Raw genomic sequence first — 27,937 nt, 5'->3', positions numbered from 1 at the left:
TAAAACTCCCAACACTTACATCAACGCATCAACATGCAGCAATCCAAATGAGAGGGAAGTACCTAAACTTCTTAAATGAATGTCATGGGATGATTCAATAGCTTAACAAAACATCTAGAGCTATTTGCAACATGAGACCCCCTGCACCCCAACCTGGCCTCCAGCTACCAGGCTGGAGAAACATGACTTTTACAGTCAGAACAACATCTTAGATACACTATAGCACCTCTAAGGCCCAAGGCGCCTGTTTCAGCAAATGGCTCCGTTGTCTTCAATGGCACTAAGCCCGTATAACAGAGCTCCTGCCCAATAGTCATGTCTCAGAGCCCCCTTTGAGCTATAAATCAGAAAACATAAATAGAAATTATAACCAAAAAAGGACAAAATAAACAATGTTTTTTAAAAAAAGTATTTTATTTATTCACAGTACAAAAAATACTTTCTTTCCACGCCCCTGCGGTTTGTCTTGCACACACCCCTGGACCACACACACCCCACACTTTGGACACCACTGTCTTCGGTCTCATGCCCCACACTAACACTGACCCACCTCATAAGCACGTTTGTGTTTACAGGTGGTGCATGTAGAGAAGCCAGCTAATTAAAAAGAAGTGCAGTAGCAAATTAATCCCTCGTGGAACAAACCATGCCACGTGAAGTCAGCGAACTGTCTCTGTACTTTGCAAGTAGTTGCAGGAGAAATTGCAGAGGATGTAATAGATATTTGATCAAATTTTGTAAGAGATGGAGCATTAGCCATAGAGGTGGTATAAATATATTTACAGAGGTAAATTTCAACAGGCACTCCAAAAAAAAGGTAGCTTTTTAAAAAAAGGTATGTTTACCCACTACTTATTGACAGTGAACTATGCTAAATAGTTTGGTACAGGAAGGTGGGTATTAATTTGCAATTTAAGCAACTAAGAAAATACCCAGTTTTCTACTAAGGTAAGAACTAAAACTGAAGAGTTACAGATTCATCTGGACAGAAGTGTTTTGACTGAAGATCAAAACTACAGGTTAACGCCAGTGTTGTGCTTTTCCAGGGCCCCTGAAACTTAGTTCAGGGCATAATTTAAGTCTAGAAAATGTTAAGTTAGGGTCACAGTCCACCCATTTAATATTTCACATCCAACAGATTCCTGGAAGAGGTAGTAAAGGCATCCTTTAAGGAATCTTCTCTGATGTTAAGACCCGAGAAGCATGGCAGAGAGCCTAAAAAAAAGTGTAGGTAGGGGAGTGAGAAAGGAGAGAGAACAGTTTAATGAACTATTACACCATTTTAAACCATTAATTTGAAAAGCTTACTAACATATAAGAGGTTATATTTCATCTGTGACTTTTCTAGATAAAACTCAAAACAAATACAATTTTAAAATTTAAATCAAACCTTTGGAATTAAGAAACACCCAACCCTACAAGACACACTTCCTTAATTACAGTGACCTGAATTCTAATGCTTTTGCCAGTAAGGGTAAGAGAGAGCGTGTGTCTTGCTGCTATTTCTGACATGTTCACAGACAGGAAGCACTTAGATAATGTCTCATTTCAATATACAGCTGTTAAAGACACTTCAGCAGGTGACTCAGACAACAGTTATTTCATAATTTACACATAAAGTCTGTCCTGAAGTTTGGAGATGCTGAATAGTGTGCATAAGACACCACGGAGTCAGAACACAGATCCAGCAAATCAATATTTTAATGTAGGGCAGTGGAAACTTAAGAAAAAGATTACATCTGACATTCAACTGAAAGAATTTCAAGGTCCAAAGAACTTACAATGCCCAATGTGAATCATCTAGACAGGATTTATAACAAATGTTGACAGCTTGAACATATTAAGGTAATCAGAGCTGCATGTTGAATACTTTACATTCTAACTACTCTTAGAAAGCAGAACGTGCTAGTTCTAGTACCCAAGATGAAGAGACATTGAGTGGTTAGGCTTCAGTATCCATGTGCCTTTTTCTTCAATTATCAAATACTGATAGATGTCACACAGCTTTATAAAGTTGAAATAGAAACACCCTGAATGTACTTTTGTACTATGAATGCTCTGCATGTAACTTATATGCCTATGATAAGCTATTTAGAATACTACAAAAAATGCAAAAAAAATGCTTAATTTACATAGGCAAACAAGTGTAAGCTTCATAAGAGATTTCTGAGCTGTCAGTTATATCAAGGTAGCACCCCTTTACATGCAAAATTGTTCTGTTCTGGATATCCTAATGATTACTCAATTAACGGAGAACATGCAGAAAGTAGAGGAAACAAAGAATGAGGAAACTGAATAGGTGAAAACAAATCACCATGTGACCACACACACACTTGAGTCTGAAAGAGGAGATGCAGGTTCTTGGACGTTTTCTTACAAAAACTATTTCCTGAAATACTTACTGTTTTCTCTTCCAGTGTGAGGATGCCATCTACAGCAACTATCTGGTACTGCTTTTCTTTTAAGCCACCCACAAATCTCCGAAGTAGTTTGAGACCAGTACCATCGGTGCTTTGTTTTAAGAGTTTCTGCATTTCTTGAGAAGGACATCCCGGGTCAAACAGTAGTAAACATAAGGTTTTATTTTTCTTCTCTTCTATTCCAACAACAGTACGACTGTGACCTAATTTCAAAACAGATTTTCAGTATTTTAGACACACATAAAATCCAATTTACTTGTTTGTAGCATACTATTTATTTTCAAATCAAGGAGCATAATACTTGAAATTTAATAAGGTAATTTTAAGTGTAGAGCAGACGTCAACATGCTGAGATCCTGCTCACACACAGCTTTTCCATCAGTAAAAATACAAGCTTTTTAACGTTACATTTACTTCCTAGAAGTTTAACAGAAAATAAAGCTAGGCCTTCAATTAAATGAAGATGGAACATATGATGCTGCTCTGAATTGCAGCACATATAGGTGAAGATAGAGGATAGTAAGAAACCAGTATACTGTGATGCTGACCTTGATGCTGCAAGTAGATAGGCGGTCTGGAAGTACACACTACCTTTGTAGCACCTTCATTATCTGTAGAATAGTAACGCAAAATCCACTCAAACAAACGAGGGTGCGTACCCGCTGGACCAGTCGGTTTGTGAAAGTCAATAATTTGACACCTATAAAACATTTAAAATAAAAGCAACAGATAAATTTGAAGCAGGTTGGTTTTTTTGTTGTTGTTTTTGTTTTAAATTTCACTTTAGTCCCTTCCTCCTACACCAAAAATGTTTTGTAAACAACAGTAATTGCAGGCATCAAGTGGTAATTGTCACTTTTTTTTTTTTAATTAAATACAGGCATAGAAAATATATAAGTACAAAGCAATGCAGTATGCACTGTTCAAGACCACAGTATTTACTCAGTGGCAAAGAATTATTCGACTCTAATAAGCCTAATAAGCTTATGAAGTCTGCCAAAATTAATAACATTTGATTTTTGTAGAATTACAGCACAGAGCCAAATTAAGAATTCTAAATACGTGAAGTGACTAGCTGAAATTCAGATTCTTCTTGAGACTAAACCTGGAGCGAAATTAGGCATAAAATCAAATATTGATTAAAAGCTTATGTGGCACAATTCCTCACCAAGTCTCAATGACCAAAACAGTTATTCAATTTATGTATCTGTGTAAGTATTTACACAACTTTTCACACTGCACTAAATCTTATTCACTTATAGGCAGTTTAAATATAAAACCACTACGATGGCTTCTGCTTAATAGCTTAATTCTTACCTTAATTCTGACCCTTAAAAGATATATGCTTAATTATCACTTAAAAACAACATCAGAAAAAGTAATACTTACTTTATCCTGAGACTGGTTAACAGTGAATAAATTTCACATGCTCCTATCCATGCCTTGGAACCACGTAATCTGTTGTTGAAGTGAGATGCCCCATGAGGATCAAAGCCTTCTTTCCAGGCATCTTCAATCATGGACTGAATCTTCGGTATACTAGGAATTAGTGCAGTATCTGAAACAGAAAAGCTTTTGAACTGTAGCAACAGTTACTGAAATAGTCCATCAAACCCATCCAGCCTCTTTTGTAAGAGCTAATTGACGTTACAAAGATAACCCCCCCAAAAAACCCAAAGGTTAAGCTTCGGCCACATAATGCCTTGCCAATAGTCATGCCTTTGATTCTTTTCATGGTATGGTTTAGTGTTACAGGAAACATTTAATGGGATACGCATTAAATGGTATAAAAATGGGTATCCCAATGGGTATGCCACTAGTAAGCCTTGTATAAATGAAAAAGTAAAACACAGATCAATAGGTTGTCACTGAAGACGTGCAAAACAAGTAGTCAGGATTCTGATTAATACCTCTCAAGCAGTCATTATACAAGCTGTTTTGCAGCAGTGAGGAAAGGAGCATTTGGAAATTCCTGTAACCACAACCCCAGCCTTTGTCACCCAAAGATGAGTGGAAGTGATCTACTCCTGCTGAAAGCCAAACACGTCTCACATCTTTGTTTTCATTCTGATAGTACTTGCACAATGCTTCAATTACTCCTAGAAGAACAAATATAAAGTTTATCTGTAAAAAAACATCACTTTTCCGGAAACAGATTACAACTAACTGAAACACAATATAAAAAGTGGCTATGAATTTTAACAGCTAAATTAGGTTAGGAAGCAAAAGGTACTAAGTAGCAAACAAGCATATTCCCAAAGACAACCCTCATTCAGTAAGAGATTTTCAACTTCTGATACATATTGCATTTGGGCTCTTAACTTGCTTCCAAGGTTCCACAAGTCTTCAGGTTCGATAAAGGATTAAGAATATGTCAAACTTAAATTAAATTATTAAACTAAGTTGTCACAGATTAATATTATTTGCATCCTAATTCTAATCCTAAGTATTGAAATACTTTGTTAAAAACTGCTTTGGTCATCAAACGCATTGACTAAGCTACATGCTTAGTTGCTGAAATGCATTTGTACCTGAGGTTTTTGTTTTCCCATCATCTATACCAACAGCCAAACTTTCCATCATGTCAGCTTTTCTCTTGTGATATTCAAAAGGGTGCATCCTTCCTCTATCAACTTCCCTTTCCATGTTCTTTAGGAATTGTTGCTTGTAGCCTCCAGAACTATCCAAGCCATACTGCCTCTGTTAGGGATAGAACGTTCATGACTAAAAGCACATTTTTAAAATTCATGTTTAACGATGCAAGAGGCTGCATGCACCAGTTGCATCAGTAACAACGAAAAACAGTGAACACTGAGACATAAGATCTTCAGATTTATAACCTCTTAGAGCTGAAAGCCAAGCTTCACTCCTGACTAGAAATGCAGAGTTAGGACAGCTATACCTGGAAGAGCAGACACATCTCCCTGCTCCCCCTTGAGCTGACAGCCATTGGCAGAGGCAGTCAATTACCAGAAGGTAGCAAGTGCAGAAACCGATGCTATCAGTGCTGTCAGGTAGGAGACAGAGGGAATCTAGTGGTGGGGCACTCACTAAAGCAGATGATGGTGTCCAGAAAGAGGACAGCCAGGATGCTCAAGACCTCAGGTACTCTGCCAGGTAATATACTCCAGGCTGTGCCAAAAGGCAGAGCACTAGAGCTGGGTGGGATGCAGTATGGGGTGGCAGGGTGCCTGGTGAGAGCAGTGCAACACACACAGGTAGCACCTGGCCCAGGGTAGCAGTAAAGTCAAGTAGCTTGAGGCAGGCATGCCCCACACCAGTGCCAAGATCAGGGTTGCTGAGAATTTGCCTGCAGGCCACTCCTGCACCAACACTTCAGCACAGTCAGCCTGACTGGCATTACTAGGTCACACCTGTGCATTCTTATTTTCATGTAATCCAGGAAACAAAACATAACAAATTCAACATGATCAGCTTCTAATGGCACATCTCTTCAACATTTTGCCATTTTGAAACATTACGGTACCTGTAGCTTTTTAAATTCTTCCTTCTCCCGCTTTTCTTCTTCGAGCCTCTGCTGTTTATCTTCTTCATGTTGGAGCTGTTGAGCCAGTTCTAGATCTCTCATGTTTCCACCTATTCAAGAGTAACGATTCAAGAACAGAGGACTTGATCAGGAGGTTAATAATGCTTTGATGGATCATTTATTTAAAGATTCTTTTCTAAGCAGACATAAACAAGGCCAACTAGGCACTACTTTTCAGAGAGGGATCCCACACTGTATTGAGCTATTAGCAAGGAATACTAAACAGGACTGACAACATTCAGTCTACTAAGACTCAGACTCCTGACTTCCACAAAATGTATGCAGAGTCACGGTGCTGTTGCTTGACAAATAGTTCAAGTAACACCTCTACTATTAGTAAAACTTTTGTTTACTATGTTTCACTTAATTATTAGCAAGAAATCCTAGTTTCCTGAACATCACAGACCTATTAGCTTCTAGGATTGCTGTTAGCAACCTCGTAATGCAGTGACAAAAGAAACAGGTTCAGAGGACTGGGTAAGGAATTTCTAGATTACTATTAGCCATTACTATAAGGCAAACTTATTTTGATTCCTTTACCTTATCACTATGACTGTTGAACAAGCATGAACATTTGGAGTAAAGAATTGAGTAAAAAAAAAAAAAAAAAAAAAGACGTTATCAAAAGGTATAGATTTTAAACTCTTTACATGGACATTTACCAGTCTAAACCCTGTACCATAGGATCACTGAATGACTGAATGGTTTAGGTTGGAAGGGACCTTTAGACCATCTAATTCCAACTCCCTGCCATGGGCAGGGATGCCTCCCACCAGACCAGGTTGCTCAAAACCCCACCCAATCAAGCCTTGAACACTTTCCAAGGATGGGACAGACACAACTTCTCTGGGAAATATGTACATAATCCTCCAACAGAGCTAGGAAAATATATGTAATACTGCTATCTTTTACATATTTTCCGCTCTAAGTTTCAGTTTTGTTTAACACATAGTGAACTTATTTAACAAGCATGGATAGACATATTTCTGCATATGTAGAGTACTTGGGCAAGCAATAATACTTAGTATAAATTTCATTGTGGGTGTATTCAATTCTCTTTTTATAGAAACGCTTACTCTACATTTTGTATGAAATTCTATACTGCAACATGCAAATACTGCAAATGCTTTCAAAGATTATCAAGCTTGTATCCTTTCACATACCTTCTGAAAAGCTATGTTCCTCTAGGTGTAAATCCACATGTTCTTCAAGAAACTGAAGGTTTGTACAGGTAAGACTGCATATGGGACATTCGTATAGCTGTTCACCATTTCCCGTGTCTAAAAAAGAAATGCAGTTTCTTGCTTAATGCAATTCCTGGTTTTGTGTGGTTTTCTTTTTGAGAGAGAATCATCCCCCGACTGATATATACAGTCTAAAATAAAAATACATTAAGAAATTTTATGTTGCCATTGAAATTCCTCACAGAAAGGCAGCACATGCTAAACAGCTATTATTGTTAACCATTTTACAACTCATAAATACCTGACAAGCCTGAAAACCTTTTCCTTCTATTAATCAAGTTTTATCCCATTTAACTTACCACAGTCCTTATAATATTGTTATTAAGAAATGCCTAGTCTGAATTGTCAGATCTTTAATACAAAGATCTGTGCTGTTGATGGAAGAATACTTGCTTACAAAAATTTAACGTTTGCGTGATAATGGTTAAGTAAAGTAAAATAAAGTTGTAATTCCTCGTTACTCTGCCTGGGTTTTCCTCCTGCAGTTTTTGTATTATTATTGAAGAGTACCATAGAACAGTTTAGGCTCAAAAGAACTTCTGGAGATCATTTAGCCCCTCAGATCAGGGTCAAGCCAGACAGGTTCAGGTACTCAGAGCCTTTTCCAGTCACTTTTCAAGTAACTTCAACAACAGAAACACCACAACACTGTTGGACAACTTGTTCCAGTGACTGGCCACTCTCACAGTAAGAAGTGTTCCTGAGTTTAACTGGTGTTTCCTGTATTTCACTCACAGCCTGCCATCCTGTCTGTCACTGGTCAGCACCGAGACAAAGCCAACCCCATCTTCAGTGCTCTCTTTTTGAGTCACTTCCACTTTCTTAAATTCACAAAACGCAGGATGTAACGTGCTTATGTTAACTTGTTCTGGAGAACATTCGCCCAAGCGAAAAGCTCATGACTGGCTGGGAGGGAATTTGATGTTTTAATAACCTGAGCTCACCTGCAACATTCTGTGTAACACTCCGAGTGTTTCAGGAACCGACATGAATGCATTACGTACGTTTAAAAAAACAAATAACCACCCTTAATACAGATATTTTGAAAAGAGAAATTCGTATGTGCTTAACTAACTTATTCAAAGCCTGCATTATGCCGACCAGCGCGGCAGGCACTGCAGGCACCCCAGCACCCAGCCGGCTTCGGGGGCGATGCCCAACCCTCACGACCACCGCCCCCTCCCTCAGCGGGTCCCCCCCATCCCCTCCGCCGCTCACCCGCCGCGGGGGCACCCAGCAGCCTCCACCCGTGCGCTCCCGGCTCCCTCCCCGCCGCCTCCGGCCGGGCCGCTGCCGAGTGGCGCCAGAGCCGCTGGCAGGGCGAGCAGCGGGGATGCCGCCGCGCCGCCTCGCAGGGCAGCGCCCGCCCGCAGCCGTCGCACACCAACATGGCAGCCGCCGCCTCAGCGCCTCACAGGGACCGCCGCCGCCATTCCCCAGCGGGGCAGCCGAGCCGGCCGCCACCTCCTTCTCCTCCTCCTCCTCCTCCTCCCGCCGAGGCTGCTGGGAGCGGCGGGGCCCGCCCCCGGGCGGGGCGGCGGCCGCCATCTTACGCCGGGAGCCGGGCGCCGTTTCTCCCGTGGAGGCGGCGGGCGCCGAGCGGCTGCGCCTCGATGGGTGAGTCCCCGGCCACCGCCTCACGGCGATGGGGGGCTGCGGTAGCCGCTGTGCGCCCCCGGCACGGCGCGGGCGTCCTGCTGGTTAGGGGTCGGAGGCTGCTGTGAGGGGAGGGGAGAGGGCAGCGGGCTGAGGGAGCTGGGCTCGGCCGGGGGGGTCGGGCCGGTAACGGGGTGGTGCGCGACAGGTGGGGGGGGGTGGGGGCTGAGGGCCTGTTTCCAGCCTGTGTTTGTTACTAAGCAGCCCTCGGTGCTGCTGCTATTGCAAATAAAAAGACAAACCTCATTGTGGAAGTTGACGTGTGGCACAGCTCTAGAAGCGTAGTTAAGGTGTTCTTCTGCGTGTGGTCTTGTTGTGAAAGAATTTCATCAAGAATTTCATACGACTGAGTTTGCTTGGAGTCTTGAACCATGTTTTTGACAGTTAATTATTCCTCAGATGAAGGCTACGGTTCTAGCTTTGAAAATTAGCACTGGGTTATTAACAACCTTTTTTTTCAGTCAGTTTGATCATTTCGGTGACAGATCACGTTGTATCACTTTTATCTTTCCACAACTGATGCGTCTGAAATGATGGGCAGATTCCCATCCTCTTTACACATCAAAAGAGATGTTAATTAAAATGAGTCAATTTTTTTTTTTTTTAACTTAAAATTGAAAAGGGTATGCCTTTCTGGGTGCTACTGATCCCCTTTTTTTCTGCAGAGTTTTTTCTGTATACAGATTAAAAGGAGACTTAGCATAACCTTTAGATCCTGCTTTGTGTTTGTGCAATTGGCATTAAAAAAAAAAAAAAGGAAGCAGTGCAGTGGGATGTTAAATGAAGCAGTAATTACTGCAGGTTTTCTTCTAGGATTTGTCCTTATTTTTGAATACACTTGATGTCTACTTTCTGAGAGGGGAAAACAAGCTCTTGTACTTGCTGACAGTTCCTTCAAATCTATGTCAAAATTCAGCAAAATAGTGTTTTTGCTTTTCCTGTGTAAAAATTTACAGTTTGCTCATAAGATCAGCAACTTCATTTGGCACTAGGTTATGCCCTTTAACGAAGTGTCTGATCGCTGAGATGACCTGCAATTTAATCTGCAGTTTAGAAATGACTGTCTAGGCAAAGATTTTTCTCTGAATTCTCTCTTGGAGATTTTTGTTGATGAACTGGATATCGCCAACAGCTACAGGTGTACATATAAGAGTTGTTAGATACTTTTGTAGCACAGGAGATGGAAGGTTTGCTTTCTTGTTGTCCTCTTGAAGTAATTCTTTCTCTTTAATAGACAACATGTCAAGCCCGGGGAAGGATAACTTCAGAATGAAAAGCTACAAGAATAATGCACTTAATCCTCAAGAAATGCGCAGACGAAGAGAAGAGGAAGGAATCCAGCTTCGGAAACAGAAAAGGGAAGAACAGGTAAGCACCTCCATGAACTGTTGACTGTTAAGTGCTTGTGAAGTTAAATTCACATATGTGAAAGGCCTTGACTAGATTCTTCGTGTGAAGCAGAATCCAAAGCATGAGGTTTTCTGTGCAATCTTGGGGAGCACCAGGTACCTCTCAGTTGGATCAAAGAGCAAAAACAGTGAGCAGAGGCCCTTTTAAATCACAAGGGCACACGAGGAGATACCTGTGGCTTAAATTTAATCTCTAATCTAGGTTTAGATGTGTAGGACTGGGCTGAAAGATACCCTTGTATCTAATAAGGATCAGAAAAGCTGGATTCCGTTCTAGAGTTCGGGCCAAAGATGTAGTGCTAGGGGTGAGGGGAGCTTTCATCTTTGAAGCTGTACTTCAGGTTGCTCAAGAGCTGTTATCAGTAGCCTAGTAAAGTAGCCAACAAATAGCGGTCTCTAGACTCTTTTTTCTAATATTTGCAGCTGTCCTTACTGAATTGTTAGTGATCCGAGTGCATGGAGCATTGTATAGTGTTATGGTTGGTGGTAGTTCCTTTTCCAAAATGTTTAGTAGTTTGTTGTCTGGAAAGTAAGGAATACAGTTTGTTTTTCTGCTTGGTCTAAAGTGGCAGACTTGTGTCTCCCAACACCTAGAGAGTGTCCCAGGCACTGATCTACAGTCTCCTCTGAGGCGGGAATGCTTACTTTTCTCCTGGGAGAGTGGTGCTACTGCTTGGAAAAAGAATTTGTATTAGTTGGGTCAGAGAGGTAAGAAAAGGAAGTAGAATCCTACCAGAGTATTTACCTGTGAATGAATTCATCTGAATTGCACCTTCTGGTGAAAGTTTTGTGTATTTTGTAATAAGTACTACATAGTTAAATTTTATATATAACTACAGGGGTTGTTTCCCATGCTGGTTTTTGTAACAGTGAGAATACCTTAATCTTAATTGTTAGACTAGTGTTGTCAGCAGTTTTTGCACTGTCGGGAACAAGTTTATGCAGGGAAAAGAGATTGTTTTGCTCCAGTAAAAGTTATAAATTGTAGATAGGCCATGTTCCTAAACAAAAAACAGTTTATATGTTTCAAGCAGGATCTGGCTCGTCATTGCTGAATGTTAGAAAGACCAGCTGGTCCTCTAAAAAGAGGAATATTGTTTCTTCTTCCATTTGTGGATTTAAATGTAATTAAAACTTGTTTGTGTCCAGGATTCTGCAGTTGTTTAGTGCCTAGGTTTGTGCCCAATCCAGAAATGTGTTGAATGAGGGAGTTAATGCTTTGTTTTAGGTTCCTGTTTGTATGGCTAGATGTAAACATGGAGCTGCTTACTCAATTTTGGGCATATGTGACAGCCGAAATGTAGATATCTATAGACAACTTTCAGGACAAAATGTTCTTCAGAACTTAGTAGGAGGTTTCACCATTATGCTTAGAGGTGAAATCTGAGACACTCCATGGATTCTCATGTTTATTTTTTAAGGATACCAACATCATAGTCTTAGAATTGTTGATTATTACAGACTATAAGTGTAGTAGTGGATTCAAGACTAAACCAAATAATAAATAGGTTTGGTTTCTGGAAGAAAACAGGGTAATGAATGCTATGTTTGCGTGCCAGAAAATGATGAGGCACTCATTAAGTATAGCCTGTTAAACACTAAAGTGCAGGTATGTATTTTAAGCATAGTCAGTTCATGAAGCCAAAGTGATTTTTGGACACACAAAACATTTAAGGTTACATAATTCGAAAGTTCACCTTGAAATTATACCATGTTTTCCTCCAACTATATTAGAAGTGTTTTATTTTTTGTAAAACTGTGTGCTAGATGTAGGTACATAGGTACATAAAGTTTAGACTTTCCCCCCTTTAACAGAATGAGGTGTGCTGAAACATAGACTGTGGCTCTGTGTTGATGATTTCAGCCTACGAACTAAGTAGCTTGTGGAATACTATTTTCTGCTTAAATACAAATGCTGAATTATAAGGGATAATACAATGGAAGACCTGCATCTTGCTTGCCGGAATTAAAGAAGCATTTGGACTATGCTCTTAGTTATATGGTCTGAATTTTTGGGAAGACCTGTGTCTACCAGGAGTTGGGCTCTATGATCCTTGTGGGTCCTTTCCAACTTGGGATGTTCTATGATTCTTTTTCCTACAGTTGAGACATTTATAGATCTTTTCTAATTAAAAAAGAACTTGAGGGTTTCCCTGGAGGCTTACAGTGCTGTTTATGTGTAGTAGTGTTTTTCTCCTTTCTGTTCTTCAAACTTTACTGTACTCAACCGTTTGCATGGATGATTGGGAAGGTGAGTAGTTGAAACGCTTCGGCTAATATTGGTGAAAACATTTGCTCAAGTATGTCATCAGTACCCTTTCTATGCTAAGTTTTGATATATTCCCAACATTTTTTTCTTTGTTCAGTTGTTTAAACGCCGAAATGTTTCTCTCCCGGGAAATGAAGAATCTATGGTAGAAAGTCCAATTCAGGATCCTGATGTCAGTTCTACTGTACCTATTCCAGAGGTAATTACTCTAGAATATGTTTAGAATATTAGCTGTTTATGTGCTTAGTGCTAGACCTAAGAAGTCCTCCTTTCATTTCTAGGAAGAAGTTATTACAGTAGATATGGTGCAGATGATTTTCTCAGATGATCCTGATCAGCAGCTCACAGCAACTCAGAAATTCAGAAAATTGCTATCTAAAGGTATGTAAACATTTCTTTTTTATTTCTATGTTGTTATGAATGCTAGTCATATAGAATCAGTTAACATGTATTTTTGTTTCTCTTTAAAACAGTTTGCTGATGCTTCAAGTGTTCATAGCAAAACATTAACAAATCCATTCAAACCTAATGGCTAAATACAAAAGACTTCATTATTCTAATGTTAAATTTTTCAGGCAAAGTAACAAAAGCAAGGATGTTTTGATTAAAGTGTCCAGGGCAGTAACAAACTGCACACTAACAGTACTTAGAGTGCTTGTCTCAGTGATTGAGTTTCTGATTCTAGTTCTGTATATGAGGGGGTAAAAGTGATATGCCTGTCAAAGAATGGTGTTAACTTTGTTGTTCTTGAAATTCAAGACATTAAATAGACCAGCAGCCTGTAATGCTGGTATTTGTACAGTCTGCTGTACAAGGGTATGTTTGTTCATATAAAGTAGTATGTAACAGTAACTGCTGATCTGAGTTCCTGATTGAAGGAACAGTGTTGTAACAAGCTACTAACATGCCAATGGGTAATTGTGTGTGTTACTATTATTATACACAATAGGGTGTTTACCGAATTATAGCACTTCATGGAGATGATCCAGCAGTCTTCTGAAGCCAAAAATTTAGTTCTCTCTTTTGAGATTAAAATGATTGCTTAACGTTTATGGTAAGAACTTCCTGAGAATCGTATTCTTGCTTTGTGTCGTACTGGAAAAATAATGTCTGTGGTCTTTTCCATTAGACTTACGCAAATATGTATTTTTGTAATCTAGAACCTAATCCACCCATAGATGAAGTCATCCAAAAACCAGGAGTAGTACAGAGATTTGTGAAATTTCTAGAGAGGAATGAGAATTACACACTGCAGGTGAGTTTGGCTAGTACTAATTTGTGGTTCAGAATGGGATTAGAAATGCCCAGAACAGTTTTGGAAAGCATAATTAAATTATTTTTATATATCCAAGCTGTAAGTTTTAGTTGTCTGAAGTGTTAATTATTGCCACTGAAATTGTGGCCCAACTTGTGAATTTCACAGTAGTCTTTAGGGTGATGTATTCAGCTGGTCAAATTCTTGGATGTGGGAAACAGTCTTTGTTCAAGAGAGCGGTGTATTGAGAGCATCAGCATTGATGTGTGAATGGAATCTGCTTTATGTTTTGGTTATAGCATAGTACCTTTTTTCTTTTGTGAAATTTTAGCTGTAAAAATACATGAAACCAAAAGACTAAACTCTTAGAAGAAAATTAAATAACGTGTGATAGGCGTAACTACCTATTTCTGTTAGCCAGCTAAATGGCACTTAGGCATGGTGCTCATGGATATTAGAACAAATAATTCAACTGTATGTAGCATAAACAAAAGGAATTTGTGCCAGTCGGTAAAGATTATGGTAGTTTCCATAGAAGAAAATAATAGTAATAACCGCATTTCAGTGGAAAGGAAAAAAGTTGGAAAAGTCACCTCTGCAACTCTCATGTCAAACTGTTTTCAGTGAACTTATTCTTTTTTATTCTGAGTTGTTTGAGATAGTATTCTTTCTGCTCAACAGTTTGAAGCAGCTTGGGCTTTGACAAACATAGCCTCTGGAACTTTTCTGCACACCAAAGTCGTAATTGAAACTGGAGCTGTTCCAATTTTTATTAAGTTGCTTAGTTCAGAACATGAAGATGTCCAGGAGCAGGTAACTGTTTCCTTTCAGTGTTTTGTAACTATAAAATTAATTTATGAATCTTTTTTTGTCTGGTTAAAGAGGTCTTGAGTTCCATTTTACTGATCTGGCTCCAGAAAGATAGGAATTCACATTCAGTGTATTTTTTTCCCTCATGCTATTTTTTCCCTGTTTCTTTCAAGTCCCTTTGAACCTGTTTTTTATTTTATGTTACTGAATACTTTGAAAAGCACCTCACTTCTTGTGCTATTTATAGGCTGAGAGGATCTAAAACACGAAAATACAAAAAATGTAGTAGAAAACAATGTTTGTGGATTTTGTCTAAGTTTCCATGCAGCTTAATTTCCTATATCCTTCTACCTTGTTGTTTTACAGTCTTCATTAATCTGTTTTTTTTTTGGCTTGTTTGTTTTTCTTTATTTCTTTTTATGTTTAAGAGAGGCTGCAACTTACTGGCTTTTATTTAGCATGCGTTTGGAATGTTTGAAAATTTATGTTAGTGATTTAACTTTTCTTTTTATTCCTTAAACATTGTATGCAGCTTTGAGCCAGCTTTAGTACATCAGTGAATGCATAGTGAGCAAATGTAACTATTTAAAAGGTTTTATATATGTTTTTTTATTGAAAAGCATCTAAATCAGTGTACTTTCAGAACAGAAGACTGTTTTCTTGAAAGTATAACTTCAAGTGTAGGTAATTTTTTCTGAACTTACACAAAGTCATATATAAATCAGTAGTCTTCTGAAATTTTATAGTCAGAGTGATACTGCAGACTTTCATGATGCCAAAGCATTTACTATAAAAATACTTAGACTATCTGTAAATGTTGATTTTGCAAGCATGTATAAACTCACTTGGATGCTTTACTTTTTAAGGCAGTGTGGGCTCTTGGTAACATTGCTGGTGATAATGCAGAATGCAGAGACTTTGTTTTAAACTGTGGAATATTACCACCACTCTTGGAGTAAGTATTTTAAATTGTTACTGGTATGGGTAATGCTAAACTTCAACTTAAAACTTTAAGGTTTTTGCTAAATTGAGAATATTTCTCGTTTTATTTCTATGAGCCTAACATTTTGGATTATCTGAGCTTCATGTATATCTTTAATTCATCTGTGACTAGAAGGTTTCAAATATCTGCAAAAAGAGAATAGTTTTCTATCACAAGTATGAAGTTTCTGTGATGTGTGGAACTCTGAAATTTCAGAGTTCTGGATATATAGACTGGGAGAGAGGTGGTTTAAGTCATACGTATGTTTCTGTGATTCCAGCTGGTTGTGCAGTAGGCTATCCTCCCTGCCTTCCCTACTCTTGTCCAGTAGCTCCAAGCTCCGGTCTTGCTGTCCATTTGGTTGTTGAGATGACCTGTGTGGACTAGTTCTTACACCAGAAGGTTTCACTAGAATTATTGTTCCAGTATTTACTGTGCACTTATAATGGGATGTAAAGGAGCTTCATCGCAGGGAAGAACTTCACCCAACACAAATACTCTTCAACTTATTCTTGCTTGAAATACTATAAAACATTTGTAAAATAGCTTAAAATAACGTAATTATCTTCCTCAAAGACTTAAGGGTTTAAAGATTTCAAACAATTTGATATGTATCTGAAAGTGAACCTGATTTTTCAGGTATTGAATCTTTCACAGTCTATTCAGCAAAAACAGTAAAACTAATAGGATTTTTCAAAAATAATAGGATTTTTTTCCTGTTATGAGGCATTGTTGGTAATAATAGAAGAGAAAAAGACGTAACTTTTTCAATGAAAAGTGACTATTTATTTATTTTTAATTAATATTACATCTCTTTGACAGACTGTTAACAAATTCAAATCGTCTTACAACAACTAGAAATGCGGTCTGGGCGCTCTCAAATCTCTGTAGAGGAAAGAATCCACCTCCAGACTTCAGTAAGGTATAATGAAGTACTCATTTCAAGAAATCAGAAAAATGAAGATTTACATTTGTAATATGTTGTTAGACACAATCTTTGAGTTTTGAGATAGACTTGATTTTATCTCTTCAATGTGATCACACAGTCTTGACCATCTCTTGTATCTGCACAAAATCAACTACTTTGACACCTGTCAGGCAAAAAAAAATCAAACTACTTAAAAGCCTGAGATCTTACTTAGTCAGATGCAGGTAGTCATTCATTGCTATGAAATGATGGACAAGTAATTCAGCGAGGACCAAACCCCTTTGAGCTGTGTTTTCTCCAGAACTTTTTACAGGGTGTGAGTTATAACTCAAGCTTTTCTTCTTTATTAATTTTATGGTTGTTTAATAAGATGTGAGTTCATGCTGCAGAAATAAGGTTTCTCTTGTAGTCACAGAGCAGAAAATTGAATTAATTCAGACTGCTATGATAGAGGTCATTTGCCTATATGCTCTCCACTTCCACCTCTCTCCAGTTAGGAAGGCAGTAATGTAAAGACTAGTAGAGGTATTAGCTTCTTATTTTGAGTATGAAATTAACTTCTGGTAATGTTAATGACAATATAAGATGGAATTGAACATTGGATATTATGGTAGATTAGGCCAATATTAAATACTCATTAAAGGTAATTTGGAGAGAACGTGCTGAAAGTTAGGGAATAGTGATTACTGTTATTGCTACTTAAAAATTCTTGGAGAGAGGTTAACAGGAAGGGAGATCTCTGATGTCAATTAATCACCTCACTATTGCTCTACCCAGTTTTTATATCTGTAAGTAGTATTTTGTTCCAGTAGCAAAAAAGCAAGGTTTCTTGCTGCTTAAACCTTTTTAACCTTGTTGGAAAAAGGATAGCCTGTGGGTAGCTGCTAGTAAGAATAACTTCAATAGCACCAGCTGGACACATAAAGGAGGCTGAATTGTATAACCAAGGCAAGGTAAAGAATTAAGTTCTACAAAGTGTGAGATTGTGAGATTCATCTGTATAGCTAAAACATGTCAGGTTTCAACTGATAGTAAGATGGTCTGGTTCAGTTTGCTCCATATGTTTGTATGGAGGACATGAGGGTCAGGGCTAACAGTTGAAATGAGGTTAGCCATAGCTTATTTGATTTATTCCAGTGAATGTTGATTTTACTCTGAGATTCTTTATGTTAAAACAACTGTAAACCGGTTATTACAAATAACCGCTAGTACTTCTATATCAAAAAGCATTGTTCTTGTGAATTTCTATTCTCCAAGTGATTTTAAAAAAGGATCAGTAATTCCCGATCATCTAGTTACATGTAAAAGCAGGTTTTGTTTTAAGCTGTGCAATTACATAGATACTACATTAGGTATAAAAATAAGTAGTCTTTTAATAAAAACTTAGCCAATCCACCAATTTGATTTGGTTATCTCGTTTAATCAGGATGTGTTTCACCTAGGTCCTAGTTCATTATTGAACTCATGTGCTTTGGCAGTAAATAGTTTTGCAGAGTTATTCCTTTTCAGAATGTTCTCTGAAAGATTAAAAATATAAAACACTGAATTTTGCAACATTTTTCTTTAATCTAGGTTGCTCCTTGCTTAAATGTTTTATCAAGACTGTTGTTTAGCAGTGACCCGGATGTATTAGCAGATGCTTGCTGGGCCCTCTCTTACCTTTCAGATGGACCTAATGATAAAATCCAAGCTGTTATTGATTCTGGAGTGTGTCGAAGATTGGTGGAGTTGTTGATGTAAGTCCCCTCTTCACCATTAACTGTCCTATAGCGATGTTAATATTAAGGAATTCAAACTTAGTTTTGTTTTTTCACTTATAGTTTGAATTTGTTTCATGAGGCATAATGAGCTTGATTTCAGTCTGACACCTTTTCACTTGCTTGCTAGGTTTCTTGACTCCTGGAAATTTGCCAGGAATCAATGAAACAATGAAAAATGCTTTCTCTAAAGTAGTCTTTTATATTTCAAAAAAATATATAAATAATTCTTCTACATAATTTCACTTATGTGGAAGAATAGGAAGGTGACAACTGAAGATGAAGCTTTAATTGTAACTAAATTTCTCAGCTCAAGTTTTTTTATGTTGTTACATTTTGTTTCCTTACCTTTCTAGGAGATGTAGTTGAAAGAATTTTTCAACTCACAAAGTCCAGAGGCAGGCTTGGGCTGCTTTTGAACTATTCCAGTATGTTTGTTTTATGGTTCGTTATTTTCCTAGAAAGGGAGACTAAGTTCCTGTGTTTACATGGGGACTACAGAGTAGGTCAGAGATGGTAGTTCCCAACACTGACAGTTTAGCACAATTCCCTGTGAAAAGCTCATTTGTACAACTCTCAAGAGAGGGTGAGGTTGCTTTCTCTCATGTAGATGCTGTAGGACAGCTGAATAGGTTTTCTTCCCCTACATACCATATACTTGAATGTGGGAATGGGAGCTTCAGATACTGGCTTCTAAGGTTATTGACTTACAAAAGGGGAAAGTTCTCTTACAAAAGACTGCTAAGTTTTAGTATACACTTTCTGTGGATGATGCAGGTTCCAGTATTGTATTCAATAATTGAGATGGGTGAAGTGAGTCTGTTGGACAGACAGATTACTCTGTTTTGGCATTGCATAGGGGTGCCCTTTCTTTCAACCAGCATTTGGTTGCATTTCTTAAACTTGGTTAAATAGGACAAAATAATGCTGTTCTCTCTATAACTAAAAATTTAGTACCTGAAGTAAACATTTGTTCACTGAAAATGCAAAATTATGCTGTAGCACTTGGTAATACCAAGCAATATTTCTCTCCAGGCATAATGATTACAAGGTGGTATCCCCTGCATTAAGAGCAGTTGGAAATATTGTTACGGGAGATGATATTCAAACACAGGTAAGACTAATTCATTAAAGAAAAATGAGTTGGCAGGAAGAAAAATGGTTACAAATCTTTGTATAAATTATTTTTTTAAAAGCTTGCAATAAAATACACACCTAATACAGCTATTTGTGTGCATCAGTGAAGGAAACTCTGTCTAAATCTATGCTGTTAATTTGGCAGTCAGTTTGAACTGGTATTTTAATCATTAAATTACTGCAAGAATGAACATTTTCTTACAGCACTGTATGCAGCAGATTACTTCATTTCTGTATGCAACATTGAATGCTGATTTCCGCTGATAAGGAAAAGAACTTTTTTCCCTTAGTTGGGATTCACTTTTCTATTCTAATTCCCTTTTTCAAGTATTCAAATGCAGTCAGAGTTCTCGGTTTTTGGAAGCAATACTCATACTTGATTTGTCCTTGAATTTGTATGTATGATACATGGTATCTATTTGTATGACAAACCGACTGATGCAATTTGTTGTAAATATTTATTTTTTAATCCTAAAAAAACAGAATTGAGCTTGAAGCTATGCAGGAAAATTAAGATCCTGTTTTGAAGAAAATTGTGCTTAAAAGGCTTGTACTAGAGTAGAGGGTAAATAATGAAATCAGTTAATTACATAATTTATTTTAAGCTCTTTGGGAGTGGACTTCACTAAAGACTTAAATAGAAAATATCTGTTGCTTTAAAAACAAGTGAGCAAGCAACTAAACAAATAAACTTTACAGTTCTTTGTGGTGTAAAAGTTGATACTCAAGTCTTAAGCAGCCTTACATAGCCTTCCTGTCTTTATTCTTCTGGTGTTAACTTATTTGAGGGCATTCTTTCCAATTTATCTATCCAATTGGATTGTCTATTTAAATGCTACCATATTGAGCATTTTAATTTTGCAGGATGTTATCTTTCATATTTCTAAGTAGTGTAAATGTGTTGCAAAATACATTTCTTATGAAGTTATCCATAATGTGATTTATATATGCATATACATACAAAACAATTTTCAATTCTCAAATTTTTCTAGGTGATTCTGAACTGCTCTGCATTACCCTGTCTCTTGCACTTGCTTAGTAGTCCCAAGGAATCTATTCGGAAAGAAGCCTGCTGGACTGTTTCTAATATTACTGCAGGAAATAGAGCTCAGATTCAGGTATAGCTTGTAAATGTATTGTTATACATTGTAATATACCTGTTATTAAAGTAATAAGCAATTTTACTTTTAAAAAAAAAAAAAAGATTGGAACGTTTCACTGGACTAGTTTGTGTGAAAAGGACAATTCTACCAATTCCACCTATTAGGAAATGTTGAGCATTTAGCTGAAATTGGACAGTGTCACCAGTACTGAATTACCTTGTCATTAACTATGAAATCCTGCCTGTTTCTCTAGGTGTCTGGAATTTCCTGGAAAAAAAGGTTCTGTTTGACAAAAATGAGAAATCAGAATTGGAATACATTTCAGTATGATTTTTTTTAATTCTCCTTGAATTAGAGATGAAAATGTTATACAGTCTCCAATTACAGAAATGGTCTTTTCTATGGAGATGACAAACCTGAATAAAATGGCCAAACTTTTGCTGAGATCAAGTGAAGCTTGATCTCCAATTCAAAAACTCAGATTTAGAGCTTACGTTACATGATTTTTCAACAGGTCTATCCAGTAAAAAGGTCATCAACTGTTCACCAGAGAGAAGCCAACAAATTGCAATGTTAGAGTAGTTAGAATTTCGGTTTAGCATTTCTAATTAGTGTGGTGCCTTTTAACAAAACAGTGTTTCTTTTGCTATGAAGAGGCATTACTGGCTTCTGTAGTGAGGGTATTGATCTTCTTGCTCTTTGTATACTCAATCTTTACTAATTATTATTAAACACCCTCATTTTATCTCTTAGGCTGTTATAGATGCAAATATTTTTCCAATATTGATTGAAATTCTTCAGAAAGCTGAATTTCGCACCAGAAAAGAAGCAGCATGGGCCATAACTAATGCAACATCAGGAGGAACTCCTGAACAGATTAGGTAAGATTGTGTATGTTTTTTTTCTGCCTAAGTACCTTTTCTGAGGCATTTTTTTTCTGCAATTGAATCCTAACAAAAAAGAGCAAGAAAAACCTGCAAACTAATTTCTTGAAGCTCTGTGAACATTGACAATCACCTAGAAGCTCAGAAAGATAAGTAGAATATATGCAGTAGAATTGATAAATTGATTGAAGCCATTTGGTTTCAGGGGTGTTATGCCTAAAGCCTTCATGAAGTTATTTTATAGAGTTTGTATTATGTTGTCAGACACAATTTCAACAGTTAATGAACAGTTTCAGTGTTTGGAAATTGAAAGCCTTGGGAGAGTTGTTTAGAAAACTTATGCAGTTGGATTGCATCTCTCTGTGGAGAGGCTTCAGCAAATTTAGTGGTTTCTTTGCACTCTCTAAAGTCACTGTCAATGTTACATTAAAGCAGATACATATGTTTTTTCCAAAATGGAGTTTAATTAAAATTCTACTCTCTGTGGCTATTAAAAATACTACAAAGAGTGGATTTCTTGAATAACTGGAATAAAATGCTCTCTAGTTTCTCTGAATGCCATTAACATACTGAACAATTTGAATCAGTAGTTCATTTTGAAATGACAGTATAAAATATTAAAATTTAAAAGCCTGAAAGCCCAGTTACGAATATGCATATCAAATTTTCCCATTAGGATAGAGTATTAATTGTATTTCAGACTAAGGTTTTAGAAAATTTTTATTTCAGACTTTTTTTTTTTTTTGACAAAATAATAACTAATGTGTGTGAGAGTAGTATATCAGAATAAAAGTACTAGTTTATCAGTCCTCCTTCCCCCACCTCCCCTAACCCCTTCTGTTCTTCTGCTGTTCTAAAGGTATTTGGTAGCACTAGGTTGTACCAAGCCTCTTTGTGACCTCCTGACTGTGATGGATTCAAAAATAGTACAGGTGGCTTTGAATGGACTTGAAAATATTCTGCGTCTTGGAGAGCAGGAGTCTAAGCAAAATGGAATGGGCATTAATCCTTATTGTGCCCTTATAGAGGAAGCATATGGTAAGAAATTACTTACTTTAAAACTGCACACCTAAATTTCTATATTTTGGATTCTAAATCCCTTATGAACCATTTTGAAATTTGTAGGTGAGTTTAATGTAATATTTCTTCTTTTCAAGCATAAGTGGACATTAAATGACTGAAAAAATAATAACAGCATGGTGGGAAAAGTGATTAAATACAGAAAATGTTAAGGTATCTTTGTCTGCAGTCAGTTTCTGAAATGTGCCTTAAGTGAAACATTCTCAGAAATATTTAACGAACAGGTAGGTTTTCTAGTCTATTGGAGCCATGGTTTGCAAAACTATCACACAATCCCAAAATATAGTTTAGTATATAATCCTGTCTGGTAGTTTCATTACCAATAGGGATGCGAGATCAAAGTTTGTTTTACTTCTTCACAAAGTCAACAACTTCTTAGTGTAGTAAATATCAGTAATAGCAAGAATCCACTTCAGATGATAAAATTAAGTTTCTGTTTTTTTGTGGAAGTACGTTTTTCTGTTGTTTTGTTTGTTGTTTTTTTAAGACTTGGAGTTAAACTGCATATTAAAAGCAGATTATCAAAACTAAAATTGCATTTGTAGAATTTAATGACTGGATACTGCTGATTTAACAAAATTTATGTTAAAACTGGCTCCTAATGAATCCAGCATTATTTATGGAGGCTTATCTTCTTGTAGTTTCTGACAAGAAAGGAATTGGCAGGTGTTTGTGTTTCAGTCAGCTAGAACAGTTAATAGCTGATGCTATGTTACATCTGACTAGATAGTACTAATTTTTCTGCAAAGTAACCAGTAAATCTGAATTCCCTGTTAAGGAGTTGTATTTCTAAAATCATGCATACCCAAAGAACATACTTTTGCAATCTAATGTATAAGAGGAATAAGTATTGGAGAGTTTAAAGGAATTTATTCTTGTCAAGTTCTTGAGTCTGTTCAAAACTTCACCTATTGAATGTCTAGTTCCTTTTTTTGTTGTTAGTTGAGTAGGCAACTGAAACTGTAGAGTAGAACAAGTTCAGTAGGGGAAACAGCTGATGACATCACCCTTATTTCTTTGTCCTCTGTTGTCATTGGAAGGGTTTCTTACAAGCTCTTCCTAATCCAACATAAATGAAAACTGAGTTATCTTAAACAGCTAGAAAGGAGTTCTGAGTCCTAACCTAACTCAACTCCAGGCACTTTTCTGCCAGCAGAGCAGAGGTTATTCCCTCTAGCTTGCAAATGATAAGTCTTTGGAAAAGATAGAATTTTCAAATCATAGACTAAATTTGAAAAAAGTAACAGGCTGTGCCCAGAGACACCTCCATAACAGGAGATAGAATTTAGTGTTGGGGAAGACTGCAGGAGTAAAAGAAAAGAAATGGGGATTTTGGAAATTGCTACAGGAAGCAGTTGTGTTATCCTGACTCCCTATTTTGCTTTCTTTGTACATAAGGAATGTTTCTTTATAGATACAGTAGCTGCCTTCTCATCTTAACTGTTACTCATTTGCTAGTTTTAAAACCAGTTTGAACAGCAGAAGGTGCTGCAGAAAACTAAACCTAGAAATACATGGGTTAAGAAATTCCTTAATTTATCCATTAGGATCATTTAGCATGGAAGAAAAGACATATTACTTGGCAGAAAGAATGGAGAGAGGAAAAAAGCAATTGTGTGTGAAGATCATTGATATTGAATTAATTTAGATGGTTTTGGGGTTGCCTTTTTATTTTATTGTGAGTACCACCACTAAGTCTTCATACTCATATTAGCCTTTTCATTCATAATTCTTCTGAAGCAAATAGATTTTGAAAATGTTTTGTTTTGAATTTAGGACTTGATAAAATTGAATTTCTTCAGAGGCATGAAAACCAAGAAATCTACCAAAAGGCTTTTGAACTCATAGAGCATTACTTTGGTGTTGAAGAAGAGGATTCCAGTATTGCACCTCAGGTGGATGAAAGTCAACAGCAGTTTGTGTTCCAACAGCAGGAGGCTCCAATGGAGGGATTTCAGCTGTAAACTATTAAAGTGAAGACAAGCATAAAATGTAAACACTTGTAGGTTTTTGTTTATTTTTTTTCTAGAGGTCTTTTCTTTATGGCCAAAGTTAGAGAAGTTGAGTATGTTTTGCAGAAATAGATGAAGAAAGCAGCTCATGCACTTTTATATATTGTTAGATACAACTGTTCTTTGTTTTGTATTTGTGTTTTTTTCATTCTCATATGTACAGAAAACAACTGTGAGTAATGTCTAAAGTAAAGCATTTAAATGTGATTTAACAAGAACTGTTAAGCTAAGACTCAGTAGGATTTTAGGCAGTGGTTCTGACTCTTTCATGTAGTCTCAAACTGCATATCAGCAATACAGTTACTGACAGTTGCGTTTTTGGCAGTAGGCCTGACTTGCCCAGTCTATCAAATCTACCTCTTGTATTGGAGCGAAAATTTGCTTCAGAACTAAGGCATGAAATAAAGATGAGCTTGTAAGAAGCTGAATTGGAATGTGAAAAATATTTATTTAAATTGTGAAACTTCATACATTATTTACTTTACAACACACTGTTGGAATTTATTTATAAAATGTATTTAAAGACATAATAGATATATATATAATGCTAATTACGCAATATAACAAACATATTTCTGAATCATTTGGGAAGAGGACTGTTTCAGAGGTTTCCAAATTGGAATCAGTGGAGAGCTTGCTTGTCATTTGATGTGTGCTCTGTAACTAAAGCTGCTAAATGGCATTAGAAGTTAGCCACAAATACAGTACTTTGCTGTGAAAGCAGTTGCTGTAGTTACCACAAGAATGCTGCAATTATGAATGACAGAGATGGTCATCTGCAAAGCTGGAAATACAAAGCAGATGGTTTACAGCTGTCTCCTGCCAAACACCACTTCAGTTTGAGAAACATTGCAATGTTTGCCTTTCTAGTAACAGTAGCCTCTTAAAAGTTGAGACAGTAGGTGTTACGTTTTTGACCAAATACTGCTACTGCCACTTGAATTGCTCTTTCAATTAGATAAGTCGGTTTTCATTTGGTTAGAAATACTGCGGTGAAGAATAAATAGAGAATCACTCCAGCTGAATGAAAAGTTGTTGTACTGTAAATAGCATTAGGTATGTGGACACCAAAACTAACTAGGAGTTACTATATTCTAAATATTTAGGCTCTACAATACACAGTGTTTGCTGTTTAAACACTAAAAGAAACAAAATTCTAATATCGGTATCAACAGTTTTGAATACAGAAAAATGTATGCTGTGCTTGGACTTGCATATAGTGTTTCTGGAATATTAGTAGTATGTCTCATTTGGAGAAATTAATTCTTTGGGTTAACTAATGTATGTTTCTTTACCTGTAATTAATGTATTAACATCGAACTCCTGGGTTAAGTGAAATCTTTGGCATATGGCAGCATTTCATACTTCATAAAAAGCTGCAATTCAAACACCAAATTACTTATCCTATGGCACTGTGCTTGTCACTAATCAGTATCTTAATGCACTGAAAAATACGTGTTCAAGGTGATATCATTTACCGTATCATTTTATATTTAGATTTTTTGTATGTGCAAGTTAAGATTCTAAGACGTTTCACTTTGATGTTACAGCAATATATACTATATTGTATTTGAATGTGGGACTTGAAGTGGATTTTTTAAGATTAATGGTCCGTTTTGATTAAGATGTAACTGGCAGGAAAGAAACCTCTTTTTAAAGTCTTTTTACTGGAATTTAGAGGTGTAAGAAGTGTGTATATAAGGAGTGCTGTTACTTTACGAACTCTGGATAATGAGATATTTTAGCAAATGACACTTTAAACCTAGATTTGTACAGCATACAACAATTTTGAGTAGTGTGATAATACTGAGTACAGCTGCCAAATTTTCAGATGTTAGATGATTGTATTTGTGCCCTTCTTACTCTTAGAGTTTTAGGATTTCATATACTGACCTTCCTTCCCCCCATTGGTTCAAAGTACAGGGTAGTGATCATGGAAGTCTACCAGGATTACTAGTAAGTGCTAAATTCCAATGCTCTTCTAGTGTTTAAAAATATATAAAAATTATTCAGGTAACAGGGTATTCCATTGTGTCTAACAAACATGTTTTGATAATGTTACATAACCAGCTGTGCCTGCTTTTATTTGGAGGACCCTGTAAACATTACATTTATAAGCCCCTCTAACTTAAACCAAATCTGAACTATAAAGATCTTGATTAAAAGACTTGAAAATTTAAGGAGGGGATATATGAAGTATTATATTTGTTTTGAAAAAATGTCTTCACTTTTGTGGGTATATTAATCTGTGAACAGTTAGTGACTGCACTTTATGCATTTAGAAAAATATATTTCATGCCTCTGATATATGTAAGTGTAGTAGTTTAAAAGGGAACTAAAATTGATGGACTTTGGCTAATGAAACCATTAATTAAACTCAACACTTGCTTTACCCTAAAGTTAAATATATATATATATATATCATTAGTTATTCTTTAAACTATAAAATACAATATGGCCTTTCCTGTTTTATCATTGGATTTGTTTCATATTTTGTTTAAAAGCACATTAATTAACAGTATAAAGCCAGAGATGATGTCTTACGGACAGCTCTGGTGTAGTCATTTGCACGTAGGGGTGTGAACATGATGTTGCCTAAGCAGATGAAAATAGGAGAGGCAGGGGAGTATTTGGGCATTTTATGATGTACTGAAGTGCCCCATTATTTACAAAGTTTGTTTCAAAATCCAGGGTTTTGGTTTGGGGGGTCTCGGTATTAAAAGGGTACCACTTGTTCTGCTTAAATGTGAATACCAGCTAGCTAATCTATGCAACTATGCAAAGCATAAGATTATTTTTCAGTTCCCTACTCTTGATACACTGAATCATATCTAATTTCTTCATCATTGCACTTTTCTCTGAGGACTGGTTCATACAGCTTTTTAATTTTCTAGTATTTGCTTTAAACACTGTTGCTAGCAGCAATCAGAAAATAGTAATAATGTTGGCACAGAAATAAGTTAGCTGTAGAACAAGTTTGCAACTGGAAAATATTTATTGTCGGGTCTGTCTTCAAAAAAAATAAAAAAGATGCACTATTGTCTTTCTTATTATTTCTCAGTTGGTTTAAAGTTATGAAATTTTACAACTGAGGACTTTTGTAATAGGTCTACCAATTGATATGTAAAGTTTAACTTCGACCTCAAGAGTTCACTGAAATTTCAAATGAGATATTTTAGTTACTTACAGCACAAGATCTTCATATAATGTGTAGAAACTGAAATACCTGTATTGACTTCAGATAGTAATAGTGCATCTTTAAATCCAGGCCAAAGGCCCATTACTGTAACAAAACACATGAGTAGTATGCAATATTATGGAATGTTAAATCTCCAAATACCATACAGAAAACAATAAAACCTATTTTGCAGAAGTTTATTGTATTTATTTAATGTTTTAATAAATGCGGCTTCTTAAACTAGGAAAAAAAATGCAATTTTGAAT

The 27,937-nt window shown here is 36.7% G+C and overlaps 2 protein-coding genes across 2 annotated transcripts; one reads left to right on the top strand and one right to left on the bottom strand.

Annotated features, from left to right (window-relative positions):
* Nucleotides 1-395: 395 nt before the first annotated feature.
* ZUP1 (zinc finger containing ubiquitin peptidase 1) lies at nt 396-8,708 on the bottom strand. The gene is made up of 9 exons (XM_027454667.3): nt 8,430-8,708; nt 7,131-7,247; nt 5,908-6,017; nt 4,952-5,120; nt 4,331-4,519; nt 3,810-3,978; nt 2,969-3,120; nt 2,403-2,623; nt 396-1,215 (listed from the first exon to the last, which is right to left on the bottom strand). Exons 1-9 carry the CDS (start codon nt 8,599-8,601, stop codon nt 1,168-1,170), a joined length of 1,347 nt encoding a protein of 448 aa, XP_027310468.2. The 5' UTR covers nt 8,602-8,708; the 3' UTR covers nt 396-1,167.
* On the top strand, nt 8,677-27,866 carry KPNA5 (karyopherin subunit alpha 5). The gene is made up of 14 exons (XM_027454662.3): nt 8,677-8,828; nt 10,102-10,235; nt 12,643-12,744; nt 12,827-12,926; nt 13,706-13,800; nt 14,482-14,613; nt 15,477-15,565; nt 16,415-16,514; nt 18,093-18,256; nt 19,313-19,391; nt 20,407-20,532; nt 21,271-21,398; nt 22,261-22,439; nt 24,258-27,866. The coding sequence occupies exons 1-14, from the start codon at nt 8,825-8,827 to the stop codon at nt 24,443-24,445; spliced, it is 1,620 nt and encodes a 539-aa protein (XP_027310463.2). The 5' UTR covers nt 8,677-8,824; the 3' UTR covers nt 24,446-27,866.
* Nucleotides 27,867-27,937: the final 71 nt, after the last annotated feature.

Source organism: Anas platyrhynchos, chromosome 3 (assembly GCF_047663525.1).
Source record: "Anas platyrhynchos isolate ZD024472 breed Pekin duck chromosome 3, IASCAAS_PekinDuck_T2T, whole genome shotgun sequence".
NCBI lineage: Eukaryota > Metazoa > Chordata > Aves > Anseriformes > Anatidae > Anas > Anas platyrhynchos.
This window is presented reverse-complemented; position numbering and strand designations above follow the sequence as displayed.

What these genes read in the sequence shown, in the direction of transcription:
- ZUP1 (XM_027454667.3), bottom strand. Translation starts at nt 8,601, where the DNA reads ATGTTGGTGTGCGACGGCTGCGGGCGGGCGCTGCCCTGCGAGGCGGCG. An exon ending in GGAACATAGCTTTTCAGAAG is followed by an intron (nt 6,018 to 7,130) that starts GTATGTGAAAGG and finishes ACTCTTGAATAG; the next exon opens with GTGGAAACATGAGAGATCTA. An exon ending in TATCTACTTGCAGCATCAAG is followed by an intron (nt 2,624 to 2,968) that starts GTCAGCATCACA and finishes TTTTGAAATTAG; the next exon opens with GTCACAGTCGTACTGTTGTT.
- KPNA5 (XM_027454662.3), top strand. An exon ending in CACCTCCAGACTTCAGTAAG is followed by an intron (nt 16,515 to 18,092) that starts GTATAATGAAGT and finishes TCTTTAATCTAG; the next exon opens with GTTGCTCCTTGCTTAAATGT. An exon ending in GAGATGATATTCAAACACAG is followed by an intron (nt 19,392 to 20,406) that starts GTAAGACTAATT and finishes AAATTTTTCTAG; the next exon opens with GTGATTCTGAACTGCTCTGC.